At 47.2% G+C, this 26,742-nt stretch overlaps 1 protein-coding gene across 1 annotated transcript in view; it reads right to left on the reverse strand.

Annotated features, from left to right (window-relative positions):
* Window positions 1-26,742, reverse strand: part of FBXW8 (F-box and WD repeat domain containing 8) — a 435,985-nt gene that overhangs the window by 347,843 nt on the left and 61,400 nt on the right. The window contains exon 2 of the mRNA XM_063964341.1: window positions 22,706-22,810. Coding sequence (XP_063820411.1) covers window positions 22,706-22,810 — 105 coding nt within the window. The remainder of the gene's footprint in view (window positions 1-22,705; window positions 22,811-26,742) is intronic.

Below are 26,742 nucleotides of genomic sequence, written 5' to 3' on the forward strand. Positions count from 1 at the left end.
GCAGTAGCCCCCTGTAAATGTATACAGACGCCGATCTGGCAGCCTCGCAGATCCAAGCAAATGCGCACAAATACACTGCAATGGTCGCAGATCCTTCAATAACCAGCCATCTGAGTAATAGTATGGTTGTGTAGAAATGAGACGCTGGTGCAATATTTTCTACGTACGGAATCGCAGATGTAGGCAGATACATGCTCAAAAAATGTTGACAACATGCCTCTGTTTTTGCCGCCACTCCCCGGTACCTCCCACAAAATGGCCCAAGTCGGTCAATCGCTCGTTAATAAATCCTCGCTGCAAGCGTGGTCACATTTGATCGCAATTCAATCTGTGCGTGTGCATTGTGGCATGCACAGTCCACTGATAATCAGTCAACTGCGGAAATATTTAAAATACAACCACATCTGAATCAGGCACACAGTCGATTATATTCTCCCAAACCCTTGCCTCCCTTCAATACCTATATCCCTGTATATGCCTGCAGAAGGCTATGACAAATTAGTGGAGGGGAGGGAAAGATTGAATTGAGAGAATGAGCCCTCATCTTTCGATAACACAAAAATGGCAGCCTAAGCTCAAGCTGAAGATCATTTTCATTAGAAATCTTTCATAATGCCATTGAAGAAATTATATAGAAATAAACTGTTTAGTTGCAAAGGCAATTAAAGCGGTTTAAAAATAGAAGAAAAATCTCAAACTTCATTGCCACTGAGACAACATAATAAATAACAAGTCATTGAACGCACAACCCAATGTCAGATAATTTTACTTGTGACATTTGTGCAGTGCGATTACAAGATTTTAATATATAACCCGGATTGCCCATCTGTAAAACAAACCACAGAAAAGTTATGAAGATAAATCAAAAGAAAAACAATTACTCCAAACATTCGCAGTCATTATGTATAGACAGATGGTGGAGGAACATTGTCATTACATTACAGCAAATCAGGAGGCTCCCATCTCAGTAGGTCTATTTTGCCTTGAGGAAAGTGTCATACCTGTCTGCGCACATTAACCCTTAATGTATATGCTGCAGCGGATTACTTCCCTCTGATAGATGCTAGAATGCTCTGCAAAATGCTGCCACAGATAACCACCGGGGAGGAAGAGAAGAAAGGGATTGAAAATGGAAAAGGATGCAAGTTTGTTGGGCGTGAGGAGTGAAGTGTGATTAAGCCTGGAGAGGATCGCTGCCATCTCTTTGCTTTACTGTTTTTCAAGAGAGAAATTTGGCGAGATAGCTAACTAAGCAGTCAGGTCCCCTCCAAGGCCACTAGTACAGATTAGGATGCCAACTCCTTAAAACTGGTCCAGTCCTTTTCAGCTCCCAAGGCCCCTTCATTTCAAATCTCTCGCAGTAAACACTCCGAAAGCAGCGGGGCATTCAGCTGAGCAGAAGCGCTTTCTGCTTCTGGTAAATATATTAAAAGAAAAAAGGGAAAAAAACAACAGAATGGAGAAAATGTTTTGTACTGGTATCTCAGGATGCTACTTTGTTATTTGCCTTATAACAGGCATCGCTAACTTGTTTGTCTCTAATTGGATTGGTACATAGGAAAGAAAAACTTAGCTGCTCAAACTAAATAACAGAAAAATATGGAAAAAAAAGGATTTGTGTTTTCATGAGAAATTGTTTAATATTCTAACATTTTCAGAGCGAAAATTCAGTGTGAAACTGTTCATTTTAAATAAAATATTTCACCATTCACAAAGCAATACTGTACCCTAGACTGCAAATCTATAGGGGTAAATGTAATAGCCTGTGGGTTACGGATAATGCAGCAGTTGTAACAATTTAGCTGTGAGGTTTAAGGCTGAGTTTATTTTATTTCTTTTCATGACTATTTATTAGGCAGTATAATAATCATATAAATGTCATGGGATCCGGTCTGAAGATAGACAGTGTCTAGGTCGACAATGTTTAGGTCAACCACTATAGGTCGACAGTCACTAGGTCGACATGGATGGAAGGTCGACAGGGTTTCTAGGTCGACATGTGCTAGGTCGACAGGTCTAAAGGTCGACATGAGCTTTCACATTTTTTTCTTTTTTTGAATTTTTTCATACTTAACGATCCACGTGGACTACGATTGAAACGGTAAAGTGTGCCGAGCAAAGCGGTAGTGGAGCGAAGGCACCATGCCCGAAGCATGGCGAGCAAAGCGAGCCATGCGAGGGGACGCGGTGCACTAATTTGGGATCCCGGTCACTCTACGAAGAAAACGACAAAAAAAAAAAATCCTCATGTCGACCTTTAGACCTGTCGACCTAGCACATGTCGACCTAGAAACCCTGTCGACCTTCCATCCATGTCGACCTAGTGACTGTCGACCTATAGTGGTCGACCTAAACATTGTCGACCTAGACACTGTCGATTTGATGAACCACACCCAAATGTCATACAAAGAGACACATAGGATAAAACATCCAAAGGTGGATATTAACAAGTAAAATGGTGGACGATACAAAAAAAACAAAAACAAAAAAACAAACAAAGGGCATCTAAGATGGCCCAACTAAACTGTTCAGAGATGTACCTATTTTCTTAGGAGAAGTGAACCAGGACACGCAGTGGCAATCCGCAGTGGGGGGGCGAGGGATAGAACTGAAAGGAAGGGAGGGGGTAGAGCCAGACGGGAAAAGCAATGGTGGGGGAAATCATTTTACAAATTGGGGCTGCACATGAAAACATGAAGTCCAGAGATCCCATATTTTAGAAAAAGACAGAAAGGTGTTGTGTATTAAGTTTGACATAAATTCCATTTTGTAAACATGCCAGATCCTGGAAAGGGTGGCCTGCAGCGAGGGGGCACAGAAGGCTGTTTCTAGTCTGCTGCGATTGGGCAAGTGGCTTCTGAAAAAATGTGTGGGATCAGCATGGTTTGGTGACGAGTGGCCCCAGGGATCTCAGTGGTTAGGAGATGAAATCTAGGGGAAAACAGGATGGTAATAACCTTAAGAGAGGTAACCAAGTTCCCGATATCAGAACAAAATGGGCGTTGCTTGGGACAATGCCACCACGTATTAATAAACGTGAATTCAAATGAAGAATTCCTCCAACAAGCGGTGGGTGTATTAGGGTCCATCTAATGAAGACAAGCAGGAACGTAGTACTATCGATAAAATAATTTGTGCGCACACAAAGGGAGCTAGAAGCTGCGCAGCTGTGGATTTCCTCCTCCGTATTCAAGATCTCCCCTAGATCGGCTTCCCAGGAAGACTCGTGAGGTCTTTATGTTCAGAAGAGGAGTGAAATGGAAATATGGCCCTTGGTAGAACCTTGTCGGAGGCACAAAGATTCGCAGGTGGTGAGGGGTCTGTTTGTTAATTGTAGTGTAACAACAGCATGGAAGTGACGTAGTTGGAGGAATTAAAATAAATTTATGTGAGGGATGTTACCTTTCTCTTGCAGTTCAGAGAACAAGTGGACGGAAGAATCACTGAAAAAATAAGATTTTACTTACCGATAAATCTATTTCTCGGAGTCCGTAGTGGATGCTGGGGTTCCTGAAAGGACCATGGGGAATAGCGGCTCCGCAGGAGACAGGGCACAAAAAGTAAAGCTTTTCCAGATCAGGTGGTGTGCACTGGCTCCTCCCCCTATGACCCTCCTCCAGACTCCAGTTAGGTACTGTGCCCGGACGAGCGTACACAATAAGGGAGGATTTTGAATCCCGGGTAAGACTCATACCAGCCACACCAATCACACCGTACAACTTGTGATCTAAACCCAGTTAACAGTATGATAACAGCGGAGCCTCTGAAAGATGGCTTCCTTCAACAATAACCCGAATTAGTTAACAATAACTATGTACAATTATTGCAGATAATCCGCACTTGGGATGGGCGCCCAGCATCCACTACGGACTCCGAGAAATAGATTTATCGGTAAGTAAAATCTTATTTTCTCTATCGTCCTAGTGGATGCTGGGGTTCCTGAAAGGACCATGGGGATTATACCAAAGCTCCCAAACGGGCGGGAGAGTGCGGATGACTCTGCAGCACCGAATGAGAGAACTCCAGGTCCTCCTTAGCCAGAGTATCAAATTTGTAAAATTTTACAAACGTGTTCTCCCCTGACCACGTAGCTGCTCGGCAAAGTTGTAATGCCGAGACCCCTCGGGCAGCCGCCCAAGATGAGCCCACCTTCCTTGTGGAGTGGGCCTTTACAGATTTAGGCTGTGGCAGGCCTGCCACAGAATGTGCAAGTTGGATTGTGCTACAGATCCAACGAGCAATCGTCTGCTTAGACGCAGGAGCACCCATCTTGTTGGGTGCATACAATATAAACAACGAGTCAGATTTTCTGACTCCAGCTGTCCTTGCAATATATATTTTTAATGCTCTGACAACGTCCAGTAACTTGGAGTCCTCCAAGTCACTCGTAGCCGCAGGCACTACAATAGGCTGGTTCAGATGAAATGCTGACACCACCTTAGGGAGAAAATGCGGACGAGTCCGCAGTTCTGCCCTGTCCGAATGGAAAATCAGATATGGGCTTTTGTAAGATAAAGCTGCCAGTTCTGACACTCTCCTGGCCGAAGCCAGGGCTAGAAGCATGGTCACTTTCCATGTGAGATATTTCAAATCCACCTTCTTTAGTGGTTCAAACCAATGAGATTTTAGAAAGTCCAAAACCACATTGAGATCCCACGGTGCCACTGGAGGCACCACAGGAGGCTGTATATGTAGCACTCCCTTAACAAAGGTCTGGACTTCAGGGACTGAAGCCAATTCTTTTTGAAAGAAAATCGACAGGGCCGAAATTTGAACCTTAATAGATCCCAATTTGAGACCCATAGACAATCCTGATTGCAGGAAATGTAGGAATCGACCCAGTTGAAATTCCTCCGTCGGAGCACTCCGATCTTCGCACCACGCAACATATTTTCGCCAAATTCGGTGATAATGTTGCACGGTTACTTCCTTCCTTGCTTTAATCAAAGTAGGAATGACTTCTTCCGGCATGCCTTTTTCCTTTAGGATCCGGCGTTCAACCGCCATGCCGTCAAACGCAGCCGCGGTAAGTCTTGAAACAGACAGGGACCCTGCTGAAGCAAGTCCCTCCTTAGAGGTAGAGGCCACGGATCTTCCGTGATCATCTCTTGAAGTTCCGGGTACCAAGTCCTTCTTGGCCAATCCGGAACCACTAGTATCGTCCTTACGCCTCTTTGCCGTATAATTCTCAATACTTTTGGTATGAGAGGCAGAGGAGGAAACACATACACCGACTGGTACACCCAAGGCGTTACCAGCGCGTCCACAGCTATTGCCTGCGGATCTCTTGACCTGGCGCAATACCTGTCCAGTTTTTTGTTGAGGCGAGACGCCATCATGTCCACCATTGGTCTTTCCCAACGGGTTACCAGCAAGTGGAAGACTTCTGGATGAAGTCCCCACTCTCCCGGGTGAAGATCGTGTCTGCTGAGGAAGTCTGCTTCCCAGTTGTCCACTCCCGGGATGAACACTGCTGACAGTGCTATCACATGATTCTCTGCCCAGCGAAGAATCCTTGCAGCTTCTGCCATTGCACTCCTGCTTCTTGTGCCGCCCTGTCTGTTCACATGGGCGACTGCCGTGATGTTGTCCGACTGGATCAACACCGGTTTTCCCTGAAGCAGAGGTTCTGCCTGGCTTAGAGCATTGTATATTGCTCTTAGTTCCAGAATGTTTATGTGAAGAGACGTTTCCAGGCTCGTCCATACTCCCTGGAAGTTTCTTCCTTGTGTGACTGCTCCCCAGCCTCTCAGGCTGGCGTCCGTGGTCACCAGGATCCAATCCTGTATGCCGAATCTGCGGCCCTCCAATAGATGAGCACTCTGCAACCACCACAGAAGAGACACCCTTGTCCTTGGAGACAGGGTTATCCGCAGGTGATCTGAAGATGCGACCCTGACCATTTGTCCAACAGATCCCTTTGGAAAATTCTTGCGTGGAATCTGCCGAATGGAATTGCTTCGTAAGAAGCCACCATTTTTCCCAGGACTCTTGTGCATTGATGTACAGACACCTTTCCTGGTTTTAGGAGGTTCCTGACAAGCTCGGATAACTCCTTGGCTTTTTCCTCCGGGAGAAAAACCTTTTTCTGAACCGTGTCCAGAATCATCCCTAGGAACAGCAGACGAGTTGTCGGCATTAACTGGGATTTTGGAATATTCAGAATCCACCCGTGCTGTTTTAGCACTTCTTGCGACAGTGCTAATCCCATCTCTAGCTGTTCTCTGGACCTTGCCCTTATTAGGAGATCTTCCAAGTATGGGATAATTAATATGCCTTTTCTTCGAAGAAGAATCATCATCTCGGCCATTACCTTTGTAAAGACCCGAGGTGCCGTGGACAATCCGAACGGCAGCGTCTGAAACTGATAGTGACAGTTTTGTACAACGAACCTGAGGTACCCCTGGTGTGAGGGGTAAATTGGAACGTGGAGATACGCATCCTTGATGTCCAAGGATACCATAAAGTCCCCCTCTTCCAGGTTCGCTATCACTGCTCTGAGTGACTCCATCTTGAACTTGAACTTCTTTATGTACAGGTTCAAGGACTTCTGATTTAGAATAGGCCTTACCGAGCCATCCGGCTTCGGTACCACAAAAAGAGTGGAATAATACCCCTTCCCTTGTTGTAGAAGAGGTACCTTGACTATCACCTGCTGAGAGTACAGCTTGTGAATGGCTTCCAAAACCGTCTCCCTTTCGGAGGGGGACGTTGGTAAAGCAGACTTCAGGAAACGGCGAGGTGGATCTGTCTCTAATTCCAACCTGTACCCCTGAGATATCTGCAGGATCCAGGGATCTACCTGCGAGTGAGCCCACTGCGCGCTGTAATTTTTGAGACGACCACCCACCGTCCCCGAGTCCGCTTGAGAAGCCCCAGCGTCATGCTGAGGCTTTTGTAGAAGCCGGGGAAGGCTTCTGTTCCTGGGAAGGAGCTGCCTGTTGCTGTCTCTTCCCTCGACCTCTGCCTCGTGGCAGATATGAATAGCCCTTTGCTCTCTTATTTTTAAAGGAACGAAAGGGCTGCGGTTGAAAAGTCGGTGCCTTTTTCTGTTGGGGAGTGACTTGAGGTAGAAAGGTGGATTTCCCGGCTGTAGCCGTGGCCACCAAATCTGATAGACCGACTCCAAATAACTCCTCCCCTTTATACGGCAAAACTTCCATATGTCGTTTTGAATCCGCATCGCCTGTCCACTGTCGCGTCCATAAAGCTCTTCTGGCCGAAATGGACATAGCACTTACCCGTGATGCCAGTGTGCAGATATCCCTCTGTGCATCACGCATATAAAGAAATGCATCCTTTATTTGTTCTAACGACAGTAAAATATTGTCCCTGTCCAGGGTATCAATATTTTCAATCAGGGACTCTGACCAAACTACCCCAGCACTGCACATCCAGGCAGTCGCTATAGCTGGTCGTAGTATAACACCTGCATGTGTGTATATACTTTTTTGGATATTTTCCATCCTCCTATCTGATGGATCTTTAAGTGCGGCCGTCTCAGGAGAGGGTAACGCCACTTGTTTAGATAAGCGTGTTAGCGCCTTGTCCACCCTAGGAGGTGTTTCCCAGCGCTCCCTAACCTCTGGCGGGAAAGGGTATAATGCCAATAATTTCTTTGAAATTATCAGCTTTTTATCAGGGGCAACCCACGCTTCATTACACACGTCATTTAATTCTTCTGATTCAGGAAAAACTATAGGTAGTTTTTTCACACCCCACATAATACCCTGTTTAGTGGTACCTGTAGTATCAGCTAAATGTAACGCCTCCTTCATTGCCAAAATCATATAACGTGTGGCCCTACTGGAAAATACGGTTGATTCGTCACCGTCACCACTGGAGTCAGTGCCTGTGTCTGGGTCGACCGACTGAGGCAAAGGGCGTTTCACAGCCCCTGACGGTGTTTGAGTCGCCTGGACAGGCACTAATTGATTGTCCGGCCGTCTCATGTCGTCAAACGACTGCTTTAGCGTGTTGACACTATCCCGTAGTTCCATAAATAAAGGCATCCATTCTGGTGTCGACTCCCTAGGGGGTGACATCCCCATATTTGGCAATTGCTCCGCCTCCACACCAATATCGTCCTCATACATGTCGACACACACGTACCGACACACAGCAGACACACAGGGAATGCTCCTAACGAAGACAGGACCCACTAGCCCTTTGGGGAGACAGAGGGAGAGTTTGCCAGCACACACCAAAAGCGCTATATATAACAGGGATAGCCTTATAATAAGTGCTCCCTTATAGCTGCTTTATATATATCAAAATATCGCCATAAATTTGCCCCCCCTCTCTGTTTTACCCTGTTTCTGTAGTGCAGTGCAGGGGAGAGACCTGGGAGCCGTCCTGACCAGCGGAGCTGTGAGAGGAAATGGCGCCGTGTGCTGAGGAGATAGGCCCCGCCCCTTTTCCGGCGGGCTCGTCTCCCGCTATTTAGTGAATCCAGGCAGGGGTTAAATATCTCCATATAGCCTCTGGGGGCTATATGTGAGGTATTTTTAGCCTTTATATAGGTTACATTTGCCTCCCAGGGCGCCCCCCCCCCAGCGCCCTGCACCCTCAGTGACTGCGTGTGAAGTGTGCTGAGAGGAAAATGGCGCACAGCTGCAGTGCTGTGCGCTACCTTTAGAAGACTGCAGGAGTCTTCAGCCGCCGATTCTGGACCTCTTCTGACTTCAGCATCTGCAAGGGGGCCGGCGGCGCGGCTCCGGTGACCATCCAGGCTGTACCTGTGATCGTCCCTCTGGAGCTGATGTCCAGTAGCCAAGAAGCCAATCCATCCTGCACGCAGGTGAGTTCACTTCTTCTCCCCTCAGTCCCTCGTTGCAGTGATCCTGTTGCCAGCAGGACTCACTGTAAAATAAAAAACCTAAGCTAAACTTTTTCTAAGCAGCTCTTTAGGAGAGCCACCTAGATTGCACCCTTCTCGGCCGGGCACAAAAATCTAACTGGAGTCTGGAGGAGGGTCATAGGGGGAGGAGCCAGTGCACACCACCTGATCTGGAAAAGCTTTACTTTTTGTGCCCTGTCTCCTGCGGAGCCGCTATTCCCCATGGTCCTTTCAGGAACCCCAGCATCCACTAGGACGATAGAGAAATAAGAATTTACTTACCGATAATTCTATTTCTCGGAGTCCGTAGTGGATGCTGGGGTTCCTGAAAGGACCATGGGGAATAGCGGCTCCGCAGGAGACAGGGCACAAAAAGTAAAGCTTTACGATCAGGTGGTGTGTACTGGCTCCTCCCCCTATGACCCTCCTCCAAGCCTCAGTTAGGTACGGTGCCCGGACGAGCGTACACAATAAGGAAGGATTTATGAATCCCGGGTAAGACTCATACCAGCCACACCAATCACACCGTACAACCTGTGATCTAAACCCAGTTAACAGTATGATAACAGCGGAGCCTCTGAAAAGATGGCTCACAACAATAATAACCCGATTTTTGTAACTATGTACAAGTAATGCAGATAATCCGCACTTGGGAGGGGCGCCCAGCATCCACTACGGACTCCGAGAAATAGAATTATCGGTAAGTAAATTCTTATTTTCTCTATCGTCCTAGTGGATGCTGGGGTTCCTGAAAGGACCATGGGGATTATACCAAAGCTCCCAAACGGGCGGGAGAGTGCGGATGACTCTGCAGCACCGAATGAGAGAACTCCAGGTCCTCCTTAGCCAGGGTATCAAATTTGTAGAATTTTACAAACGTGTTCTCCCCCGACCACGTAGCCGCTCGGCAGAGTTGTAATGCCGAGACCCCTCAGGCAGCCGCCCAAGAAGAACCCACCTTCCTTGTGGAGTGGGCTTTTACCGATTTTGGCTGTGGCAGGCCTGCCACAGAATGTGCAAGCTGAATCGTACTACAAATCCAGCGAGCAATAGTCTGCTTAGACGCAGGAGCGCCCAACTTGTTGGGAGCATATAGTATAAACAGCGAGTCAGATTTCCTGACTCCAGCTGTCCTTGAAATGTATATTTTTAAAGCTCTGACAACGTCCAACAACTTGGAGTCCTCCAAGTCGCTTGTAGCCGCAGGCACTACAATAGGTTGGTTCAGATGAAATGCTGACACCACCTTAGGGAGAAAAATGCGGACGAGTCCGCAGTTCTGCCCTGTCCGAATGGAAAATCAGATATGGGCTTTTGTAAGATAAAGCTGCCAGTTCTGACACTCTCCTGGCCGAAGCCAGGGCTAGTAGCATGGTCACTTTCCATGCGAGATATTTAAAATCCACAGTTTTTAGTGGTTCAAACCAATGAGATTTGAGAAAGTCCAAAACAACATCGAGATCCCACGGTGCCACTGGAGGCACCACAGGGGGCTGTATATGCAGCACTCCCTTAACAAAAGTCTGGACTTCAGGAACTGAAGCCAATTCTTTTTGGAAGAAAATCGACAGGGCCGAAATTTGAACCTTAATAGATCCCAATTTGAGACCCATAGACAATCCTGATTGCAGGAAATGTAGGAATCGACCCAGTTGAAATTCCTCCGTCGGAGCACTCCGATCCTCGCACCACGCAACATATTTTCGCCAAATGCGGTGATAATGTTGCGCGGTTACTTCCTTCCTTGCTTTAATCAAAGTAGGAATGACTTCTTCCGGCATGCCTTTTTCCTTTAGGATCCGGCGTTCAACCGCCATGCCGTCAAACGCAGCCGCGGTAAGTCTTGAAACAGACAGGGACCCTGCTGAAGCAAGTCCCTTCTCAGAGGTAGAGGCCACGGATCTTCCGTGATCATCTCTTGAAGTTCCGGGTACCAAGTCCTTCTTGGCCAATCCGGAACCACTAGTATCGTTCTTACGCCTCTTTGCCGTATAATTCTCAATACTTTTGGTATGAGAGGCAGAGGAGGAAACACATACACCGACTGGTACACCCAAGGCGTTACCAGCGCGTCCACAGCTATTGCCTGCGGATCTCTTGACCTGGCGCAATACCTGTCCAGTTTTTTGTTGAGGCGAGACGCCATCATGTCCACCATTGGTCTTTCCCAACGGGTTACCAGCATGTGGAAAACTTCTGGATGAAGTCCCCACTCTCCCGGGTGAAGGTCGTGTCTGCTGAGGAAGTCTGCTTCCCAGTTGTCCACTCCCGGGATGAACACTGCTGACAGTGCTATCACATGATTCTCTGCCCAGCGAAGAATCCTTGCAGCTTCTGCCATTGCACTCCTGCTTCTTGTGCCGCCCTGTCTGTTCACATGGGCGACTGCCGTGATGTTGTCCGACTGGATCAACACCGGTTTTCCTTGAAGCAGAGGTTCTGCCTGGCTTAGAGCATTGTAGATTGCTCTTAGTTCCAGAATGTTTATGTGAAGAGACGTTTCCAGGCTCGACCACACGCCCTGGAAGTTTCTTCCTTGTGTGACTGTTCCCAAGCCTCTCAGGCTGGCGTCCGTGGTCACCAGGATCCAATCCTGTATGCCGAATCTGCGGCCCTCCAATAGATGAGCACTCTGCAACCACCACAGAAGAGATACCCTTGTCCTTGGAGACAGGGTTATCCGCTGGTGCATCTGAAGATGCGACCCTGACCATTTGTCCAACAGATCCCTCTGGAAAATTCTTGCGTGGAATCTGCCGAATGGAATTGCTTCGTAAGAAGCCACCATTTTTCCCAGGACTCTTGTGCATTGATGTACAGACACCTTTCCTGGTTTTAGGAGGTTCCTGACAAGCTCGGATAACTCCTTGGCTTTTTCCTCCGGGAGAAAAACCTTTTTCTGAACCGTGTCCAGAATCATCCCTAGGAACAGCAGACGTGTTGTCGGAATTAACTGGGATTTTGGAATATTCAGAATCCACCCGTGCTGTTTTAGCACTTCTTGAGACAGTGCTAATCCCATCTCTAGCTGTTCTCTGGACCTTGCCCTTATTAGGAGATCGTCCAAGTATGGGATAATTAATACGCCTTTTCTTCGAAGAAGAATCATCATCTCGGCCATTACCTTGGTAAAGACCCGAGGTGCCGTGGACAATCCGAACGGCAGCGTCTGAAACTGATAGTGACAGTTCTGTACGACGAACCTGAGGTACCCCTGGTGTGAGGGGTAAATTGGAACGTGGAGATACGCATCCTTGATGTCCAAGGATACCATAAAGTCCCCTTCTTCCAGGTTCGCTATCACTGCTCTGAGTGACTCCATCTTGAACTTGAACTTCTTTATGTACAGGTTCAAGGATTTCAGATTTAGAATAGGTCTTACCGAGCCATCCGGCTTCGGTACCACAAATAGAGTGGAATAATACCCCTTTCCTTGTTGTAAAAGGGGTACCTTGACTATCACCTGCTGAGAGTACAGCTTGTGAATGGCTTCCAAGACCGTCACCCTGTCGGAGGGGGGCGTTGGTAAAGCAGACTTCAGGAAACGGCGAGGTGGATCCGTCTCTAGTTCCAACCTGTACCCCTGAGATATTATCTGCAGGATCCAGGGATCTACATGCGAGTGAGCCCACTGCGCGCTGAAATTCTTGAGACGACCCCCCACCGCCCCCGAGTCCGCTTGAGAAGCCCCAGCGTCATGCTGAGGCTTTTGTAGAAGCGGGGGAGGGCTTCTGTTCCTGGGAAGGAGCTGCCTGTTGCTGTCTCTTCCCCCTTCCTCTGCCTCGTGGCAGATATGAATATCCCTTTGCTCTCTTGTTTTTAAAGGAACGAAAGGGCTGCGGTTGAAAAGTCGGTGTCTTTTTCTGTTGGGGAGTGACTTGAGGTAAAAAGGTGGATTTCCCGGCTGTAGCCGTGGCCACCAAATCCGATAGACCGACACCAAATAACTCCTCCCCTTTATACGGCAAAACTTCCATATGCCGTTTTGAGTCCGCATCGCCTGACCACTGTCGCGTCCATAAACTTCTTCTGGCCGAAATGGACATAGCACTTACCCGTGATGCCAGTGTGCAGATATCCCACTGTGCATCACGCATATAAAGAAATGCATCCTTTATTTGCTCTAAAGACAGTAAAACATTGTCCCTATCCAGGGTATCAATATTTTCAATCAGGGACTCTGACCAAGCTACCCCAGCACTGCACATCCAGGCTGTCGCTATAGCTGGTCGTAGTATAACACCTGTATGTGTGTATATACTTTTTTGGATATTTTCCATCCTCCTATCTGCTGGATCTTTAAGTGCGGCCGTCTCAGGAGAGGGTAACGCCACTTGTTTTGATAAGCGTGTGAGCGCCTTGTCCACCCTAGGAGGTGTTTCCCAGCGCGCCCTAACCTCTGGCGGGAAAGGGTATAAAGCCAATAATAAGAATTTACTTACCGATAATTCTATTTCTCGGAGTCCGTAGTGGATGCTGGGGTTCCTGAAAGGACCATGGGGAATAGCGGCTCCGCAGGAGACAGGGCACAAAAAAGTAAAGCTTTTACCAGATCAGGTGGTGTGCACTGGCTCCTCCCCCTATGACCCTCCTCCAGACTCCAGTTAGGTACTGTGCCCGGACGAGCGTACACAATAAGGGAGGATTTTGAATCCCGGGTAAGACTCATACCAGCCACACCAATCACACCGTACAACTTGTGATCTAAACCCAGTTAACAGTATGATAACAGAAAGAGCCTCTTAAAGATGGCTCCTTAACAATAAAACCCGAATTTGTTAACAATAACTATGTACAGTATTGCAGATAATCCGCACTTGGGATGGGCGCCCAGCATCCACTACGGACTCCGAGAAATAGAATTATCGGTAAGTAAATTCTTATTTTCTCTATCGTCCTAAGTGGATGCTGGGGTTCCTGAAAGGACCATGGGGATTATACCAAAGCTCCCAAACGGGCGGGAGAGTGCGGATGACTCTGCAGCACCGAATGAGAGAATTCCAAGTCCTCTTTTGCCAGGGTATCAAATTTGTAGAATTTTACAAACGTGTTTTCCCCCGACCACGTAGCTGCTCGGCAGAATTGTAATGCCGAGACCCCTCGGGCAGCCGCCCAAGATGAGCCCACCTTCCTTGTGGAATGGGCCTTAACAGATTTAGGCTGTGGCAGGCCTGCCACAGTATATTTTTAAGGCTCTGACAACGTCCAACAACTTGGAGTCCTCCAAGTCGCCAGTGGCCGCAGGCACCACAATAGGTTGGTTCAGGTGAAACGCTGATACCACCTTAGGGAGAAAATGCGGACGAGTCCTCAGTTCTGCCCTATCCGAATGGAAGATTAGATAAGGGCTTTTATAAGATAAAGCCGCCAATTCAGATACTCTCCTGGCGGAAGCCAGGGCCAGTAACATAGTCACTTTCCATGTGAGATATTTAAAATCCACCTTTTTCAATGGTTCAAACCAATGGGATTTGAGGAAATCTAAAACTACATTTAGATCCCACGGTGCCACCGGAGGCACCACAGGAGGCTGTATATGCAGTACTCCTTTAACAAAAGTCTGTACCTCAGGAACTGAGGCCAATTCTTTTTGGAAGAATATTGACAGGGCCGAAATTTGAACCTTAATAGATCTCAATTTGAGACCCATAGACAATCCTGATTGTAGGAAATGTAGGAAACGACCCAGTTGAAATTCCTCCGTCGGAACACTCCGATCCTCGCACCACGCGACATATTTTCGCCAAATGCGGTGATAATGTTTCGCGGTGACTTCCTTCCTTGCCTTAATCAAGGTAGGAATGACTTCTTCTGGAATGCCTTTCCCTTTTAGGATCTGGCGTTCAACCGCCATGCCGTCAAACGCAGCCGCGGTAAGTCTTGAAAGAGACAGGGACCCTGTTGTAGCAGGTCCCTTCTCAGAAGTAGAGGGCACGGGTCGTCCGTGACCAACTCTTGAAGTTCCGGGTACCAAGTCCTTCTTGGCCAATCCGGAGCCACTAGTATTGTTCTTACTCCTCCTCACCGTATAATCTTCAATACCTTTGGTATGAGAGGCAGAGGAGGAAACACATATACTGATTTGTACACCCAAGGTGTTACCAGTGCGTCCACAGCTATTGCCTGTGGATCTCTTGACCTGGCGCAATACTTGTCCAGTTTCTTGTTGAGGCGAGACGCCATCATGTCTACCATTGGTCTTTCCCAACAGTTTATTAGCATGTGGAAGACTTCTGGATGAAGACCCCCCTCTCCCGGGTGAATATCGTGTCTGCTGAGGAAATCTGCTTCCCAGTTGTACACGCCCGGGAAGAACACTGCTGACAGTGCTATTACGTGATTCTCCGCCCAGCGAAGAATCTTGGCAGCTTCTGCCATTGCACTCCTGCTTCTTGTGCCGCCCTGTCTGTTTACATGGGCGACCGCCGTGATGTTGTCCGACTGAATCAACACCGGTTTTCCTTGCAGGAGTGGTTCCGCCTGGCTTAGAGCATTTTAGATTGCTCTTAGTACCAGAATGTTTATGTGAAGAGACTTTTCCAGGTTCGTCCATACCCCCTGGAAGTTTCTTCCTTGTGTGACTGCTCCCCAACCTCTCAGGCTGGCGTCCGTGGTCACCAGGATCAAATCCTGTATGCCGAATCTGCGGCCCTCCAATAGATGAGCCTTTTGCAACCACCACAGAAGATATACCCTTGTCCTTGGCGACAGGGTTATTCGCAGGTGCATCTGAGGATGCGACCCTGACCATTTGTCCAACAGATCCCTTTGGAAAATTCTTGCATGGAATCTGCCGAATGGAATTGCTTCGTAAAAAGCCACCATTTTTCCCAGGACTCTTGTGCATTGATGTACAGACACCTTTCCTGGTTTTAGGAGGTTCCTGACAGGTCGGATAACTCCTTGGCTTTTTCCTCGGGAAGAAAAACCTTTTTCTGAACCGTGTCCAGAATCATCCCTAGGAACAGCAGACGTATCGTCGGAAAACAGCTGCGATTCTTGGAATATTTAGAATCCAGTCGTGCCGTCGAAGGACTACTTTAGATAGTGCTCTTCCGACCTCCAACTGTTCTCTGGAACTTGCCCTTTTTAGGTCGTGCAAGTAAGGGATAATTTAGATGCCTTTTTTCTTTGAAGAAACATCTTTTCGGCCATTACCTCGGTAAAAAGGCCCGGGGTGCCGTGGATAATTCAAACGGCATCGTCTGAAACTGATATTGACAGTTCTGTACCACGAACCAGAGGTACCCTTGATGAGAAGGACAAAATTTGGACATGGAGGTAATCCTTGATGTCCAGGGACACCATATAGTCCCCTTTTTTCCGGTTCGCTATCACTGCTCTGAGTGACTTTATCTCGATTTGAACCTTTTATGTAAGTGTTCAAAACATTTTAGATTTAGACTATGTGTCACCAAGCCGTCTGGCTTCAGTACCACAATATAGTGTGGAAAAATAATACCCTTTTCCTTGTCGTAGGAGGGGTACTTTGATTATCACCTGCTGGATATACAGCTTGTGAATTGTTTCCAATGCTGCCTCCCTGTCGGAGGGAGCCGTTGGTAAAGCAGACTTCAGGAACCTGCGAGGAGAAGATGTCTCGACTCTCCAATCTTTACCCCTGGGATAATACTCGTACGATCTAGGGGTCAACTTGCGAGTGATCCCACTGCGCCCTGAGACTCTTGAGACTACCCCCCCACCTTGAGTCCGCTTGCACGGCCCCAGCGTCATGCTGAGGACTTGGCAGACGCGGTGGAGGGCTTCTTTTCCTGGGAAGGGGCTGCCTGCTGCAGTCTACTTCCCTTACCTCTATGTCTGGGCAGATATGACTGGCCTTTTGCCTGCATGCCCTCATGGGAAAGGAAAGATTGAGGCTGAAAAGACGGTGTCTTTTTTAGCTGAGATGTAACTTGGGGTAAAAAAGGTTGGATTTCCCAGCTGTTGCTGTGGTCCCCAGGTCCGATGGACCGACCCCCAAATAACTCCTTCCCTTTATACAGCAATACTTCCATCTGCCGTATGGGATCTGTATCACCTGACCACTGTCGTGTCCCTGACATCTTCTGGGAGATATGGACAACGCACTTATCTTGATGCCAGAGAGCAAATATCCCTCTGTGCATCTCACATACATATATATAGAATGCATCCTATTAAATGCTCTACATGAATAAAATATTTTCAGTCAGGGAATCCGACCAAGCCAACCCAGCACTGCATCTCCAGGCTGATGGCGATCGCTGGTCGCAGTATAACCACCGTATGTGTGTATATACTTTTTAGGATATTTTTCCAGCTTCCTATCAGCTGGCTCCTTGAGGGCGGCCGTATCTGGAGACGGTAACGCCACTTGATAAGCGTGTGAGCGCCTTATCACCCTAAGGGGTGTTTCCCAACGTACCCTAATTTCTGGCGGGAAAGGGTATAACGCCAATATTTGCTATCGGGGTAACCCTACGCATCATCACACACTTCATTTTATTTTATCTGATTCAGGAAAAACTACAGGTAGTTTTTTCACTCCCACATAATACCCTTTCTTGTGGTACTTGTAGTATCAGAAACACGTAACACCTCCTTCATTGCCCTTAACGTGTGGCCCTAATGAGAAATACGTTTGTTTATTCACCGTCGACACTGTATTCAGTGTCCGTGTCTGTGTCTGTGTCGACCGACTGAGGTAAATGGGCGTTTTTTAAAACCCCTGACGGTGTTTCTGAGACGCCTGGACCGGTCCTAATAGATTGTCGGCCGTCTCATGTCGTCAACCGACCTTGCAGCGTGTTGACATTCTCACGTAATTCTCTAAATAAGCCATCCATTCCGGTGTCGACTCCCTAGAGAGTGACATCACCATTACAGGCAATTTCTCCGCCTCCTCACCAACATCGTCCTCATACATGTCGACACACACGTACCGACACACAGCACACACACCGGGAATGCTCTGACAGAGGACAGGACCCACTAGCCCTTTGGGGAGACAGAGGGAGAGTCTGCCAGCACACACCAAAAACGCTATAATTTTATAGGGACAACCTTATATAAGTGTTTCTCCCTTATAGCATCTTTTATATATATACAATATCGCCAAAATCAGTGCCCCCCCTCTCTGTTTTAACCCTGTTTCTGTAGTGCAGTGCAGGGGAGAGCCTGGGAGCCTTCTCTCCAGCTTTTCTGTGAGAGAAAATGGCGCTGTGTGCTGAGGAGATAGGCCCCGCCCCTTTTTCGGCGGGCTCGTCTCCCGCTATTTTTGAAGTTAGGCAGGGGTTAAATATCTCCATATAGCCTCTGTGGGCTATATGTGAGGTATTTTTTGCCTCTAATAAGGTTTTTATTTGCCTCTCAGAGCGCCCCCCCCAGCGCTCTGCACCCTCAGTGACTGTTGTGTGAAGTGTGCTGAGAGGAAAATGGCGCACAGCTGCAGTGCTGTGCGCTACCTTTATGAAGACTCAGGAGTCTTCAGCCGCCGATTTTGGACCTCTTCTCTCTTCAGCGTCTGCAAGGGGGCCGGCGGCGCGGCTCCGGTGACCATCCAGGCTGTACCTGTGATCGTCCCTCTGGAGCTAGTGTCCAGTAGCCAAGCAGCAAATCCACTCTGCACGCAGGTGAGTTCACTACTTCTCCCCTAAGTCCCTCGTTGCAGTGATCCTGTTGCCAGCAGGACTCACTGTAAAGTAAAAAACCTAAGCTAAACTTTCTCTAAGCAGCTCTTTAGGAGAGCCACCTAGATTGCACCCTTCTCGTTCGGGCACAAAATCTAACTGGAGTCTGGAGGAGGGTCATAGGGGGAGGAGCCAGTGCACACCACCTGATCTGGTAAAAGCTTTACTTTTTTGTGCCCTGTCTCCTGCGGAGCCGCTATTCCCCATGGTCCTTTCAGGAACCCCAGCATCCACTTAGGACGATAGAGAAAACTTCTTTGAAATTAGCATTTTTTTATCGGGGGCAACCCACGCTTCATCACACACCTCATTTAATTCATCTGATTCAGGAAAAACTATAGGTAGTTTTTTCACACCCCACATGATACCCTGTTTTGTGGTACCTGTAGTATCAGCAATATGTAACGCCTCCTTCATTGCCAAAATCATATAACGTGTGGCCCTACTAGAAAATACGGTTGATTTGTCACCGTCGCCACTGGAATCAGTGCCTGTGTCTGGGTCTGTGTCGACCGACTGAGGCAAAGGGCGTTTTACAGCCCCTGACGGTGTTTGAGGCGCCTGGACAGGCACTAATTGATTGTCCGGCCGTCTCATGTCGTCAAACGACTGCTTTAGCGTGTTGACACTATCCCGTAATTCCATAAATAAAGGCATCCATTCAGGTGTCGACCCCCTAGGAGGTGACATCCCCATATTTGGCAATTGCTCCGCCTCCACACCAATATCGTCCTCATACATGTCGACACACACGTACCGACACACAGCAGACACACAGGGAATGCTCTTAACGAAGACAGGACCCCACTAGCCCTTTGGGGAGACAGAGGGAGAGTTTGCCAGCACACACCAAAAGCGCTATATATGACAGGGATAGCCTTATAATAAGTGCTCCCTGTATAGCTGCTTTAATAATATAGTTTTGCCACAATTTTGCCCCCCCTCTCTTGTTTTACCCTGTTTCTGTAGTGCAGTGCAGGGGAGAGCCTGGGAGCCTTCCTGACCAGCGGAGCTGTGTGAGGAAAATGGCGCTGTGTGCTGAGGAGATAGGCCCCGCCCCTTTTTCGGCGGGCTCGTCTCCCGCTCTTTAGTGGATTCTGGCAGGGGTTAAATATCTCCATATAGCCCCCGGAGGCTATATGTGAGGTATTTTTAGCCAAAAAAGGTTTTCATTTGCCTCCCAGGGCGCCCCCCTCCCAGCACCCTGCACCCTCAGTGACTGTCGTGTGAAGTGTGCTGAGAGGAAAATGGCGCACAGCTGCAGTGCTGTGCGCTACCTTAAGAAGACTGAGGAGTCTTCTGCCGCCGATTCTGGACCTCTTCTCGTTTCAGCATCTGCAAGGGGGCCGGCGGCGAGGCTCCGGTGACCATCCAGGCTGTACCTGTGATCGTCCCTCTGGAGCTAATGTCCAGTAGCCAAGAAGCCAATCCATCCTGCACGCAGGTGAGTTCACTTCTTCTCCCCTAAGTCCCTCGTTGCAGTGATCCTGTTGCCAGCAGGACTCACTGTAAAATAAAAAACCTAAGCTAAACTTTTCTAAGCAGCTCTTTAGGAGAGCCACCTAGATTGCACCCTTCTCGGCCGGGCACAAAAATCTAACTGAGGCTTGGAGGAGGGTCATAGGGGGAGGAGCCAGTACACACCACCTGATCGTAAAGCTTTACTTTTTGTGCCCTGTCTCCTGCGGAGCCGCTATTCCCCATGGTCCTTTCAGGAACCCCAGCATCCACTAGGACGATAGAGAAATAGTATTTAAAAATCTAACACCCCTTTGCATCCAGGGTCTGTATGAAAGTAAGGAGAGAACCAGGGGAAAGGTTAGGTTGTTATATAATGGTCTAAGTGGGCTAAGAGAGGTAGCTAAACCATATTTACGATTTGCGAAATACCCAATTGCGAGGGAATGATGAATAACTGTGCGCAGTAGAATGGATTTTGGTTGGTGGCATTGAGGCAACCCACTGAAGGGAGGAGGCGGAGAAATACCCAGGCAAGTCAGACTCAATTGTGTTTCAGATCCTATCCAAGGTAGGGTAGTACCATAAGACACATTGTGATATCGGCCACCAAATAGCAGCGTTTGAAGTCTGGAATCTCTAAGCCCCCATCCTCAGATGGTCGCTAAAGAATCTGCAACCAAACTCTAGGGTGCTTCCCAGAACAAATAAAATAAAATGTTTCAAAAACTTAAAAATGTGGGGAGGGACAAGATTGGAAGGGTCTGAAATAAAGTATTCTAGGGATGACGTTCATTTTGACAGCACTGGCCCAGCCAATCCAGGATACTGTATATATTGACCTGTCCAGTTATCAAGGTCAAATTTTCTAGGTAGAGAAGGTGCGAAAAGTTGGCCTGAAACAACTGATGATATATTTTTACGACAAAATTAACATGGTTGATCAATCCCTGACGCAGTCACTTTCTGAAACCCACAAGCTATTACATTTGGCCCATAATGTGCCATTAAATAATAGAGAGAAGTAACAGACAATACAATATTAAAAGACAGATGAATGACACAGCTGAGAATCTTTCCACTATGACCAATCCTGTTTCCATGATCCCTCTCGTTCACCTTTTGAGGTTTATATAATAGGCATTATAACAAGGTAAGGCACTGTAGACATTTTAAGATGAACACACAGCAGAATGAGGTTATAAAGATTAGCTTTACAATAAAACAATTTCAGTGAGCGTGAAATTAATACATATCTGTACAGAAAGTCAATCACTGATTAAACTGCAGATAATGCATATTTAAGTTGCAGACTCAACATCGGTGTTTAAATGTTTTCAAGCTCATGGTATTTCATACCAAATCCATTAATTTCAGATCTTGGGCCATCATTTAAGTCAAAAGGAATTATCCTCTTCCCAGTTTAAATGCCAACTGCTTGTGGGCTGCCAACAAACCAATTAAACTGTATACCTTTGTATCACTGAACGCCTCTCATAGTTATAAAAGCAACAAACCGCATTTAAAACTGGAAAAGAGTTACAAACTATTTAATATGATAATCAGGATTTTGTAAAACCATGTAACTAGGGAGGCCAATCCCGAGATCGGAGTGATCCCTGGATTCTGGCCCAAGATTGCCGGGATTTTAAACCTGGGATTGGAGCCTCCAATCTCGGGATTTACTGGATTAGTTTGCACATGTGCTCTTTGTTTTCATGCCAGCCAGCGCTGAGCACCAGCAGCACTCCACTTGGAGGTGTGATGTCAGAGAGGTCATGTAGCAGCCCAAAGCCAGCCCACCCCTTCAGCCGCACCCACCTGTAAGCAGATGAGGACTGCAGTGCTGAGCAGTCACATGGCGCATCAGACAGTGTGGCACACACAGACCAGTGTCACACATTTTAGTGGCGCCTGCCCTGCAGCCCGGGGCCAGAAGAGGAGCACAAGGAGGGCTCATCAGTCTTCATCGCTGCTGGGACTCAGGATTTAGGAGGCCTATTTGGGATTGGATCGGAGTGACTGAGGGAGTGCACTGGGTGTACATGATGAGCATACTGTGCTCGCCTCCGATTCCTGCTGCTGCCTGCCAGACTAATAAATAATATTTTCATTAACCAACTCAATCCCGAGTATTCTGAGAATCACAATACAGAGTTTCTTAATCTCGAATACTGGGATTGAAAAAATGACCCGGGATTGGCTTCCATACATATAACAGAACACCTACATTACATATGATCATGTGATAATTTTTCAGGAAACAATAAATTACTTTTATTATTTTAAATAAAAAACACCCAATCTGATAGTCCTTAATGGTTAAGACTAAAGTATTTGTTGGTGATCTTTTAGGTCCAGAAAATCAAGTCCCTCTATTTTTAAAAATCATCAGTAAAAGCTATCAAAACAAATGTAGAGAAATTACCACAATTTGTTGTGATGCAGTGTCTGTGACTATATCTCAGTATGTAATAGCGGTGTTATGTATGTGATAAAAGGAACCAGAGAGAAAAAGTTATGGCCATGGAAAACTGGTGACTTTCGTGTGATATAGCATACAGATGAAAAATGTTCCTTCTGGACAAAATGGGCAGTCAAGCACCTCCAGGGGCCGTGCTCAGCTGCTATATACTCACCACATCCATATAGGGAATCGCAGTTAGAAAGGTGCAAACTCTGTAGGATTTATTATAAATGTGTTCAATAATACATTTTTAACAGACAAATATACACAAACCTGTGCACATCTTCCAAGCTCTATCCTGCCCAAGTACTGAAAGATTTTGATGGCAATTTCATACGGCAGTTGGATATCAAAGAACGGTATTTCATTTATTTCATTCTACAAAAAAAATAATAATAATAATTGTATTATAAAGTAAAAACACATTTAGTACGCATATCATAGTATTGCTCCTATAGCTATAAAACATCTGCTGAAAATCCATGAGTAACATGGTTTCCTCTGAATATGGAAGATACCATAACTCTTCTATATGGAAGACAAAAACACTTCTAAATCCCTAACACACAAGCAAACATTCTCACTTCGAAGCCAATTAACTTATAAGGTATGTTTTTGGAGGGCAGTAGGGAACCCAAATAAACATGGGTAGAACATACAAATGCCAGAATATCGGTTATTCTTACTTGTCTTCTAGGCAGTCAAACTTTTCTGCACAATAAGCTGCCAAAACATTGCAATATAAAAACTGTACCATTTTGTGAATCTTTTGCAGCATTCATAATTAAACACATGAGATCCTACAGGCAAAAACTTGTTTTTATGTTCTTCACGTGTCACTCGTTACATTCTTTACATATACACTGAACTCTGCATGTACACCGAACACCTGCCTACTAAATACTGCAGAGCGAGAACAGCTACAGCATGAAATTCGAATCTGTTTGCTCCTCTCATATGCTGTACAGTCTACATATTACTGGAGTATAGGTCTAATTGCACTACTTGTTATGTAAAGCACATCTTGGATTAAAACAATGCAATTTCCTTATATAATAGGTTTCCATTTTAAGAACTAATGGGGCATAATTTCAGAAAACGGGTGCACAAAAAGGCGCTGAAACAAAAAAGCAACTGTTCATTTTTCTAGAGCTGTATAGGAAAAGGAAGACTATTCTCTAACTGGTTTCCCCTTTTTCATGGGCTGTGTCCTTGCCTTATATGAATACGTTATTCCAACTATTAAAAAAAAAATACGATTTTACTCACCGGTAAATCTATTTCTCGTAGTCCGTAGTGGATGCTGGGAACTCCGTAAGGACCATGGGGAATAGCGGCTCCGCAGGAGACTGGGCACAACTAAAGAAAGCTTTAGGACTACCTGGTGTGCACTGGCTCCTCCCACCATGACCCTCCTCCAGACCTCAGTTAGGATACTGTGCCCGGAAGAGCTGACACAATAAGGAAGGATTTTGAATCCTGGGTAAGACTCATACCAGCCACACCAATCACACCGTATAACTCGTGATACAATACCCAGTTAACAGTATGAAACATAACTGAGCCTCTCAACAGATGGCTCATAACAATAACCCTTTAGTTAGGCAATAATAAGAATTTACTTACCGATAATTCTATTTCTCGTAGTCCGTAGTGGATGCTGGGGACTCCGTCAGGACCATGGGGAATAGCGGCTCCGCAGGAGACAGGGCACAAAAGTAAAAGCTTTAGGATCAGGTGGTGTGCACTGGCTCCTCCCCCTATGACCCTCCTCCAAGCCTCAGTTAGGATACTGTGCCCGGACGAGCGTACACAATAAGGAAGGATTTTGAATCCCGGGTAAGACTCATACCAGCCACACCAATCACACTGTACAACCTGTGATCTGAACCCAGTTAACAGCATGATAACAGCGGAGCCTCTGAAAAGATGGCTCACAACAATAATAACCCGATTTTTGTAACAATAACTATGTACAAGTATTGCAGACAATCCGCACTTGGGATGGGCGCCCAGCATCCACTACGGACTACGAGAAATAGAATTATCGGTAAGTAAATTCTTATTTTCTCTGACGTCCTAAGTGGATGCTGGGGACTCCGTCAGGACCATGGGGATTATACCAAAGCTCCCAAACGGGCGGGAGAGTGCGGATGACTCTGCAGCACAGAGTGAGAACTCCAGGTCCTCCTCAGCCAGGGTGTGCCCCTGACCAAGTAGCAGCTCGGCAAAGTTGTAAAGCCGAGACCCCTCGGGCAGCCGCCCAAGATGAGCCCACCTTCCTTGTGGAATGGGCATTTACATATTTTGGCTGTGGCAGGCCTGCCACAGAATGTGCAAGCTGAATTGTACTACACATCCAACTAGCAATCGTCTGCTTAGAAGCAAGAGCACCCAGTTTGTTGGGTGCATACAGGATAACAGCAAGTCAGTTTTCCTGACTCCAGCCGTCCTGGAAACCTATATTTTCAGGGCCCTGACAACATCTAGCAACTTGGAGTCCTCCAAGTCCCTAGTAGCCGAAGGTACCACAATAAGCTGGTTCAGGTGAAACGCTGACACCACCTTAGGGAGAAACTGGGGACGATTCCGCAGCTCTGCCCTGTCCGAATGGACAATCAGATATGGGCTTTTGTGAGACAAAGCCGCCAATTCTGACACTCGCCTGGCCGAGGCCAGGGCCAACATCATGGTCACTTTCCATGTGAGATATTTCAAATCCACAGATTTGAGCGGTTTAAACCAATGTGATTTGAGGAATCCCAGAACTACGTTGAGATCCCACAGTGCCACTGGAGGCACAAAAGGGGGTTGTATATGCAGTACTCCCTTGACAAACTTCTGGACTTCAGGAACTGAAGCCAATTCTTTCTGGAAGAAAATCGACAGGGCCGAAATTTGAACCTTAATGGACCCCAATTTGAGGCCCATAGACACTCCTGTTTGCAGGAAATGCAGGAATCGACCGAGTTGAAATTTCTTCGTGGGGCCTTCCTGGCCTCACACCACGCAACATATTTTCGCCACATGTGGTGATAATGTTGTGCGGTCACCTCCTTCCTGGCTTTGACCAGGGTAGGAATGACCTCTTCCGGAATGCCTTTTTCCCTTAGGATCCGGCGTTCAACCGCCATGCCGTCAAACGCAGCCGCGGTAAGTCTTGGAACAGACATGGTACTTGCTGAAGCAAGTCCCTTCTTAGCGGCAGAGGCCATGAGTCCTCTGTGAGCATCTCTTGAAGTTCCGGGTACCAAGTCCTTCTTGGCCAATCCGGAGCCACGAGTATAGTTCTTACTCCTCTACGTCTTATAATTCTCAGTACCTTAGGTATGAGAAGCAGAGGAGGGAACACATACACCGACTGGTACACCCACGGTGTTACCAGAACGTCCACAACTATTGCCTGAGGGTCTCTTGACCTGGCGCAATACCTGTCCAGTTTTTTGTTCAGGCGGGACGCCATCATGTCCACCTTTGGTCTTTCCCAACGGTTCACAATCATGTGGAAGACTTCCCGATGAAGTCCCCACTCTCCCGGGTGGAGGTCGTGCTGAGGAAGTCTGCTTCCCAGTTGTCCACTCCCGGAATGAACACTGCTGACAGTGCTATCACATGATTTTCCGCCCAGCGAAGAATCCTTGCAGTTTCTGCCATTGCCCTCCTGCTTCTTGTGCCGCCCTGTCTGTTTACGTGGGCGACTGCCGTGATGTTGTCCCACTGGATCAATACCGGCTGACCTTGAAGCAGAGGTCTTGCTAAGCTTAGAGCATTGTAAATTGCTCTTAGCTCCAGTATATTTATGTGGAGAGAAGTCTCCAGACTTGATCATACTCCCTGGAAATTTTTTCCTTGTGTGACTGCTCCCCAGCCTTTCAGGCTGGCATCCGTGGTCACCAGGACCCAGTCCTGAATGCCGAATCTGTGGCCCTTTAGTAGATGAGCACTCTGCAGCCACCACAGAAGAGACACCCTTGTCCTTGGAGACAGGGTTATCCGCTGATGCATCTGAAGATGCGATCCGGACCATTTTTCCAGCAGATCCCACTGAAAAGTTCTTGCGTGAAATCTGCCGAATGGAATCGCTTCGTAAGAAGCCACCATTTTCCCCAGGACCCTTGTGCAATGATGCACTGACACTTTTCCTGGTTTTAGGAGGTTCCTGACTAGCTCGGATAACTCCCTGGCTTTCTCTTCCGGGAGAAACACCTTTTTCTGGACTGTGTCCAGAATCATCCCTAGGAACAGCAGACGTGTCGTCGGAGACAGCTGCGATTTTGGAATATTTAGAATCCACCCGTGCTGTCGTAGAA

This window comes from Pseudophryne corroboree, chromosome 1 (assembly GCF_028390025.1).
Source record: "Pseudophryne corroboree isolate aPseCor3 chromosome 1, aPseCor3.hap2, whole genome shotgun sequence".
Taxonomy (NCBI): domain Eukaryota; kingdom Metazoa; phylum Chordata; class Amphibia; order Anura; family Myobatrachidae; genus Pseudophryne; species Pseudophryne corroboree.